The sequence below is a fragment of the Camellia sinensis genome, chromosome 3 (genome assembly GCF_055761805.1).
Source record: "Camellia sinensis isolate YWXY chromosome 3, ASM5576180v1, whole genome shotgun sequence".
NCBI classification, from domain to species: Eukaryota; Viridiplantae; Streptophyta; class Magnoliopsida; order Ericales; family Theaceae; genus Camellia; species Camellia sinensis.
Window position 1 is genome coordinate 37174892 of NC_138963.1, and position 9822 is coordinate 37184713.

The 9822-nt window shown below is 31.8% G+C and overlaps 1 protein-coding gene across 1 annotated transcript; it reads right to left on the reverse strand.

Annotated features, from left to right (window-relative positions):
- Positions 1 to 2914: 2914 nt before the first annotated feature.
- On the reverse strand, positions 2915 to 5386 carry LOC114266677 (cytochrome P450 94C1). The gene has a single exon (XM_028207594.2). The coding sequence runs from the start codon at positions 5219 to 5221 to the stop codon at positions 3695 to 3697; it is 1527 nt and encodes a 508-aa protein (XP_028063395.2). The 5' UTR covers positions 5222 to 5386; the 3' UTR covers positions 2915 to 3694.
- Between the last annotated feature and the right edge of the window lie 4436 nt (positions 5387 to 9822).

The following is a 9822-nucleotide window of genomic DNA, read 5'->3' on the forward strand; positions in this document are numbered from 1 at the left end:
GTTTTTTTTTTTTTTTTTAAATTCTGTCTTTAACTATTTTTTTTCTTCTTTTGTTTTCTTTCTTTCTTATATATATATATATATATATATATATTAAAATTTTGACTAAAAATTCTTACTTTAAAAGTCTCCTCTCATAAGGAGGAGTCTCATTGGAAGCTTGAGGATATTATGAAAGTCTATTGTTATTTATAGGAAAAAAAATTTCAAAGAGAACCTACAAAATTCAATGTGGGATTCAATCAAATTATTTGAATCATATAGATTGGAGGGAGAGTTGAAAATTTTATTTCCCTCCAAAATTAAATCTAGCATTCAATCAATTTGTTTAGAGGGAATGTCAAAAAAATTTAATTTCTTTAAAATAAGTGACTTTTTTTTATCAGTTAAGATTTTATTAAATATTATTAACAAATACTATGCAACAAATTTTATTTTTATTTGAGTATTTATATATTTTTTTATTTATTTATAATTTCTAATTATATTTTTTAGATATATAATATTAATTATGACGTCATGGTTCAACCGCTTTGGCCCGACGGTTGAACCGGTGACCCGTCCACTCGGTCCCTTTTTTGGTTCGCTCACCAGTCCAGTTTTCAAAACATTGCCTGGTCGTTACCATTCACCCTAACATAGGAGAGAGGTGAAGATGAGTTCCCTCCGGTGAAAATGAACACAATTGTTGACCGGAGTTAGGTTTTCCCACAAACGGCGCCAACTGATGTTGCAGTTATACCTACGAAGGATGGGTCGGGCTAATCCACGATTCTAACAGGTCTGTTGGCCTTGAAGTCCACGGAGCATTCCGCATAAAAGTCCAAGAGGGAAGGTAATCCCCCAGCGGACACTCTAACGATCGAGTTAGGATAGAGTAGTTTGATTGTGTCGAGAGAGAAGAGGGGTGAAAAATCTCGAAGCCCCCTAGATATTGATTTGTGATTATGTATCAATTTTAAGTAGTAAATAACAATCTCAATCAAACAATTAAGACAAATTAACACAACGATTTTATATGGAAAAACCATAATTAGAGCGCCTCCAATTGTGATAAAAAAAACCATGGGCAAAAGTTACAAAATAATTCACTAAGAAGACATAAATGAATTACACAAGTGTACTCTCAATTACCTAACGAATCCACACCGAATCGAACCAACCCCTATGTGCCTCTTCTAGCCTCATCTTCACCTTGGAATTGTCTTGCTCAACATTGAATCCACAATGCCGATATCGAATCACAACGATGAGCCACTCTAGAATCCACGGAAGAACAACTCTTTCTTTTGTATTGAATAAACAAATAATCCTTTGATGTATACTTCTTAAATCATAAGTTGAATACTCAATCAAACATCAAAGAAAACTAGCAAAATAGCTCCAGATATAAACCCTAATATCCAAGAAGAAGATCTGGAAGTGTAACCCTAGATTTGGAGTAACTTGAGGTTTTATAGAAGCTGAGATCGTGAGGACCACTCGAGCGTGGGAATGGATGCTCGAACGGGGAAATGGACACTCGAGCGTAAAAACACGCCTCACAGTATATTTGCAGACAAGTCAAACTGCTGGAACCCAACATTCTCCGCTCGAGCGTCCAAACGGCCGCTCGAGTGGACAGGCAACTTTAAATGCACTTTTGCATTTTACTTCAAAGGCGCTGCCCCTCAACCTCGCCGTGGCGCTGCCCCGGACCCACCAAGGGCCGCTGGCCCTTAGACCCTCGCGAGCTGACCGGGCAACTTAATCCCTGTCATAGTCAGCGAAGTGGCAAACATGAAAGAATAAACATCACAAACTTCTCTGTAAGGCACAATTCGGGTTGAATTCGTATCTAAAAAATTCATAACCTCATAAAAAAGCGAATAAAAGTACAAATGAAAGGAGTTTTGTCAAATGGGATTGTCAAGAATAAAAACTTAACAGGGGGGATGAAGAACTTAACCTTTAACGTATCTCGGAAGCTTCCTTATATCCTTTACTCATCATTTCCTTATCCATTCCCGACTGTCTTGTTGGCCGAAAGTCTATATTCTAGCTTGCATCGTTCATGGTGAGTTTATATTCTTCGACGTGAAGGGGTTATCGCATTTAATGCTACGAGAGCCTCATTAATGGCTGATGTGTGGGTATAATAACTTTGCAGGATCTTTGTCTGCTTACATGGTTGATTCCCTGCCCGACAGGTGTCTAAATACTATTGGTCTTGGTCCATCATTGATTTCTCAAGGTTACTAGGCTTAATATTTAATCTGTGGGCTGAGTCCTGAGCAGTGGGCCGGACCCACTTGTGGGCCCATCAGTATCACATGCAATGTTTTGCTCATATTTTCCTTATCTATTATTATTATTTAAGTTCAAAAATTAAATTTACTTTTTAAGTTTAATGATGTGATAATTAATTAAGATATCTAATGCAATACTCTCTCTTTCATATCTTCCGTAATCATCTAACCAATTATATCGCTTGCACATTGTTAATTTAGAAAATGAGTTTTAAAAAAAAAAAATCAATAACATTTTCTTTATCACCTAAAAAAATAATTATTTTGCAAAGTGGCCAGGCATATTAATGAAAGTTTACCACCTTACATCTACAACTATGGTGCCAAAATCCGATATCAACAACAATATTCAATGATCAAAATACTTAGGAATCAAATGCATAAAGTTCTTCAAATTAAATTCGATTCTTTAAAAATAATGCATCTAGGAAAATTCTGTACAATTGTAAGCTTTGGTTTTTGAAAATAAAATTAAATATGACATAAAATTAAGTGATAGCACTTGACTGCACACTAGTCAAAGCAGCAGAACTTTATACAACATTGCATAAGAATTAAACAAACTAAAATATAGAAACTGATCATAGAATTAGTGACAAGTTTGCACATTAATGAAAGCAGCAAAATTCAACAGTAGAATATATACATTTTATACAGCAGTTATATAGGAAATAAACATTCTAAGAATACAGAAACTAATCATAAAATCGGTGACAATCCATCTCATGGGAAAGGATTGTGTTTCATTTTATAATCGACTTTTTTTTTTTTTTGTAAGTAAAAGAATTACATAAAAAAAAATTTCCCAACCAATAACCTGCCAAGATTGAACCTTTAGGTGGACAACAAATCATGATCCATAAAGAACAGAAGTTCATTTTTACATATACAGTAGAATCCTGTTCTTCCAAACTTCACAAGGCAACAATTGGAGACACTGATGTGAACTGAACAGTTAATGTCTTCATCAAACACATATACACACATATCTGCACACTACCTAAAAAAAAAAAAAGCACCAGCCACCCAACAATATGCAACATTTAGAAAAAAATCTTACTCGAAAACCAACAAGACATGCTCATGTAGGCCACTAGATCATATGCCACTTTACTCATGATTCACAACCCACCAATCGGTTTGGTGCACAATAGCATATTTCTTAGATCAATGCTAATTTGGGAAATCAAGGGTTTTTTTTTTTCTTCATCAGCCAAATTTAGGGTTTTGTGGCATACTTGTACTAGGGTGATAGATACGCATCAATATCAGTGATATTAAATCGGTTAATATTTGACAATATTAACTGATATATCGGTGAATATCAATATTAGAAGTTTAAAATTTTAATATTTGACTAATATTAAATATGTATTAAATAATATTTAAAACTCTGGTAGTGTGTACTATGATGGAGTTCTCCTGCCTCGAATCAAGACCGGTAGACCACCACGGAGAGAGGCGGTGAGGCCGGGAGAGAACCGGAGGTGGCTGTGGTGCGGTGCAGCTACTTTGATGTGGAACCGCCGCAGCAACGAAAGCGCCACGCTCTTCAGCTCCACCAGTGCCATTTCTTTGCCCAAACAGACCCTAAGACCAGCCTGAAAAACCGGGTACTTAAAAGGGTTCTCTTGAAAGAACACACCATCTTTCAACCACCTTTCTGGCTTGAATTGCAAGCAGTCTGGTCCCCAAATCTGTTCCATTCGCCCCATAGCATAGGGATGATAAGTAACCCTAGTTCCTCTCTTCACAGAAGTTCCATCAGGCAAAACATCATCTTCCAAACAGAACTTTGAATCAATTTGAATTGGCGGGTATAGCCTCATGCTCTCATAGATTGTTGCTTGCAAATAATGGAGTTCTCTCATTTGTTCCAAGCTTGTGAGCTCTAAACTAGCTCCGATGACTCGATCCGCCTCGGCTAGAATAGCTAGCTCTACCTCAGGGTGGTTAGCCAGAAGCCAGAAAAGGCTAGTCAAGGTCGAAGCAACAGTGTCGCGACCAGCTAAGAGGAAGCTTATGACTATGTCTCTCAAGTATGTTTCATCATTTACAGTACCCATGAACCGAGAAAGAAGATCTTTATGGTTCGAAAACCCCATTTTTCGCCGCTGCCTTATGACCTCTTGAGCCAAAGTGTTGATCATGTTGATAGCTTCGCTAAGTTGCTTCTCAGAACCCAAATTCAACACTCTTTTCATCTTCCAAATCCACGGCGAAGCTGTCATTGCTCTCTCAGCAGATAATTTAGAAGCTCTGTCGAAGGAGATAGCGAATTCCGACATGGGTAGGGTTAATTCTAAGCACTCTGGATCCAACCCAAATGAGAATTTGCAAATACTATCAAAAGAAAATCTCCGAAACACGTCTTGAAGATCCAACATGATATCTTCTTTGTCTGAAACCGAGGATAAGAGTGGGATAAGGCGGTTTTCGATTTCAAAACTGACAATCTCAAAAGCATATGATCTTATTGAGATTCTTCCAAGCTCTAGACTTGCCATTTTCCTCTGAAACCTCCATAAATCACCGTCAACATTGAAGATACCCCTTCCAAGAAGATCACCCAAGATTGCAGAGAAGGGTTTGCCTTTTGGGTAATTCTCAAATCTTGTTTTGAGCATGTACTCAACGTTTTCAGGGTTAGCTGTGATTGTGTTGCCAAGCACATGTATGTGAATGGTTTTGGTAGGAGAATTTTTGAGGAGATGAGTGTACCAATCACAGAGGTTAGTGAATTGGAGTGACCAACTTGAGGTGATAAATGTGTGACAAATTTCACAGTTGCACCAAAGCCTTGCTTTGAATAAATAGAGGGAGAGGGAGAGGGAGAAGAGAGAGAAGATGGTGATGATTATGATGAGAGAGATGGTGGTGAAGGAAAAGGAGGCATGAAGAGACTGAAACCACCTGGAAGCTTCAGACTCCATAGATGATGATCAATGATGGGATAACGATAAAAAAGGAGAAGAGGAAGAGGAGAGACCAATGAGAGAAAGAGAAGAAAGCAATTGTTGTGTTTTATATATATTTGTCAAAACAATACATGTTTGTGTCTTTGTAATTTTACATTGTAGTGCTACTCTTATAAGTTTTCACTTGATAAAGTAATGTGTGTGACGTTAGTTATATGCTTGATTCAATCAATCAGATAGTGAAAATTGGGAATATGGTACCAATAGTTTCTATATTTTAATTTTATTTAATTGGTTCTAGTATTATCTTGAATTTATTATTTTATCTCAATTCGATCTGATTTGTTACGATTGTTAGTATTTTTTTTTAACGAAAAATCTTCACATGAATGACGTGTTATGCTCTTATTTGCAAAATTGTAAACTTTTTCAATTGAGTAAGTTAATCTCAACCAACCCAATATCCATTTTCTTTAAAAAATCTTAATTGACATTATTAATTGAATTAAATTGATATAAAATTTAAAATTAAGAATTAAAATCGAGACGATTAAAATTACGAAAACTAAAATAAAACAAGAGGCAAAATAGGGAAATTATCGACATAATTTACCAGTGAAAATTTTATGGGTTAAATATGTTGATTTAATTATATTAAAAACATAAGAGCTAAAAAATAATTTATTTGATGATTTTTTTTTTATTGAGTGAAAATATTATGTAAATAACATTTATATCACAGAATAATCCGACAGAGAGTATCTAATAAATTTTTTTAAAAAGAAGCATATGTAAATTATATTATAGATACAAAACAACATATACAATCAGAAATGTGGAGGAAAATAGATGACATAAAAAAATATAGGGGGGCATGGATAACGCGTGGGCTAAAGAACAAAGTTCAGTTGGGAGACGCATCTTTTTGCATCACCTAATGTAGTTTTGGACCCCTTCACGTGCACATACTCACTATTTTAATTAGTTTTTTAGTTATTTGATTGTTTTAATCTGGCTAAAAAAGTTATATTTTTGACTATTTAGTTATTTTAGTTTGGCAAAAAAAATTGTGTTTAGAATAATATTTTTTTTTTTGTAATTGATTTGATGGTTATAAGAAAAAAAAATTTATTATGATTTGAATATGACATTTTATTTTAATAACTATTTTAACCTATTATATTTTTATTAACTATTTTAATCAAAATGTCACAAATCCAAGTTTCCAAACAGAAATATGTCAGTAAATCTATGGGCTCAGAAACAAATTGCTCAAATTTTTAGCCGAAAGTAGGCTAGGATTTATTGTATAGTACGAGATCCACGATTATAATAAATTTGGATTATTTATTGTTGATTTTGGATAATATTTTGGACAAGTGTTTTAGGTACGTAGCATAGCAAGTAATCTATAAACTCAAAAAAAAAAAAAAAAAAAAAAAATTGTCCAAATTTTTTATTAGAAAGTGATTGCATGGCTAACATTAACTTAGGTCTCGTTTGACAACTTTATTTTTTAGTTTAAAAGTTAAAAAGTCACTAAAAAAATTAAAAAACTAACAGCTTATACCAAAAAGTCAAAAATTATTTTTTCTCTCTATTTTTTACACATCTTTTCGTATAAAAATTAAAAAATCATTCTAAACATACTAGTTTTTTTATATTATATTTTAGTCAAAATATTAAAAAATTACTAAAAAAATATGTTCTTAAACGAAGCCTTGATGTAGTGTAGATTCCACAGTTATAACAAATTAGAACCACTTGATGATTTTTTGATAATATTTGACTAAATTTTCTGAATATGTGGCATGCTTGATTGTATATGGGTGGGACAGAAAAACTAAAATTAAAATTTTAAAAGAAAATTTTCAATTGTCACATAGTAGTCAGATTATAGAATCAGACAAAGTGTAAAGTCCTACCACCTTTCATGAGAGATTGGTAGAAGATTTGACTATGAAAATATAGAAGTGTAAATGAATAAGTGCGTCAGTATAAATAAAGTTACATTTTTTTATTGCAGGGAAGCACAAACGTTTTTACAACTTCATATTTTTGTAATTATTTTTTATTTATTCTTATTGATTTACAATCTCTCTTTATTTTTGAAACCCAATCACCCAAATACCCGATTATATGTTGATAGGAGTCCATTATAGTCCCCTAATCAATCGTAGTCGATTATATAAAAAAAGTGAAATTTGAGCTTCTATTTTATTGTGATCATCTTTTCAAAAAAGAATTAGAAATGTGAGACCTCAATAAAAATAATAACAATAATTAATTAATTAATTAATTAATTAGAAAGTAAGAGAGGCATTTAGAATATTTTAGACAATTTACCTAAAATTTATAACAAAATAGAGCTCAAATAGTATAAGCATTTTGTCTTATCATCTTTTGGCTAATTACATTTAGACAGCCTTAAGAATTAGACAAATCAATTTCAAGAATAAATAATATTGTTAGAGTATACACCATAGGCAATACATAATATATATTTTATGTACTTTTGTTATGGAAAATGATTATTATTATTATAGAAGTTGATCCAATTTCTCTCAGTTATAACATTTGACGATTGTAAAATAATCATGTGAGGAGTCTGAAAAAGTAGTTCCAAAAGTGATAAAAATAAAATAAAATATGTGGTAAAAATTTAAACATTGTGTGATGATGTAAGTTAATTGATAACTTTTTCCAGTAATTTTTTCAAACTTAATTATCGTTTTTTATTTGGGGGATTATGATTAGTTGTTCTCAAGACCAAAAAATTTATTAGGGTAATGATATAACATAATATATATATATATTTATTTATTTATTTAAAAAAGTACAAAATGAAAGTGTTGAATTATGAGCTTATCATTTAAAATTAAAAACTCATCGAGACATTTTTATATACAAAAAATGGCTACTGTCATATCATTTTGGTGATTGATTTTGTAAAAACAAATATAGGATAACATTTTGTCCCTTGTATCATTTTGATTCTCACACTTTTAATTAACTCGGATTTGACTATTAATTTTGAATTTTGAATTTTATATCAATTTGATCCAATTGATAATACTGATTAGAATTTTTGACGGAAAATATTCACCGAATTTGTTGAGATTGACTCACTTAGTTGAGCGAGTTTACAAATTTACCTCTAAAAATATGACGCATGTTACTCATGAGCACATTTTTTATCAAAAAGGTTGAAACAAAACCAAAAAACAAAAAAAGTCCAAGTCAAAGTTAAAATCGAACCAATTGAAATTATAGAAATTAAGACGACTCAAGAATCAAAGCATAGAAACCACTAATGTAATTTGCCAAAAAAAAATGAATTTTAAAAAAGTATACACTCAGCTTGGCCTTTCATGGGCCAGATATATAGGCAATTGGAATGCATGTTCATGTTCATCAAAAGGGATTGCTCCTGCCCTTAGCTACCCCATGTGTATACGTTTAACTGTTCTTTTTAGAAGAATCAAAATCAAAATCAGTGTTCTTTTTTAGGAGAATCAGAATCAGAATCAGTGTGTGCCCTTTGTTCATGTGATTGAAACATTCCAGCTAATTCTTTGGAAAACAAATGAACGAAATAGAAAAAAATAGATAAAGAAGAATGGTAATTAAACTACAATATGCCTTTCCAGGTGCAAATTAGCAGTCAACATGTGATTAGTACATTATATCAGTTTTGTTAATAATTTTGCAAGATAGGCCCTCATTATAAACATATTACTTTAGAAATAAACAAAAATATTTTAGGAACTTAGCAGGGAAAAAAATAAAATGGGCTGTGCATTAATCAAAAAAAGTTGGTTTCAACTTATATGTAGTTTGCAAGGGTGGTTGGGAGTTCTGGTTTTTGGCAGTTGGTTTCTTACCAACTGATCATTCTTTTTTCTTTCTTCTTCCTTTTTGATTTTTATTTATTTTTTATTTTAAATTATTACCATTAACAATATATTACTTTTTTGTCAATCAAAAAATAAAAAAAATAAAAAAATTAGGAATTTAATACCATAATTTTTGCTCACCAATAATGTTACAAACACAGAAAAATGATGAAAATCTAATGTGACAACATTACATTCATTTTGATAGTGTTTTGTCCAGACTAAAATGACAAAAAGACGAGGCTTCGATGGAAACAATCTAGTCAGCCAGGTCGGGTCGATTAGAAGTTTTATTTTGATAATTTGATCAGCTCATTTTATAAATCTCAATTTGTAGATTATTCATAAAAATAATTGGCACTATAAAAAATTAAAATTTTAGAGACCAAAATTTAGGGACAAAATTATTTTTTAGGGACCAAATAATTTTGTTGCGAAAAGTGTCATTATTATATTTTTAGTAAAAAAAAATTAGACATTAGTGATGAATTATTATCTTTTTTGGACCAAAATTTGTCTCAAAAAATAAATCATTTTGAGACCAAATTATTTTATTCATAAAAGTCTATTTATTAGTGATATTTTCAAAATTTTGTCGCTAAAAACTTTATTTTTTACTTTTTGGGATGACCTTTTAGTGACTCTCCTCATGACAATGGAAATTAATCTCTAAATGTCTTTTGTAGCAAAATTTTTCACTTTTACAAACCAAAGCATTTA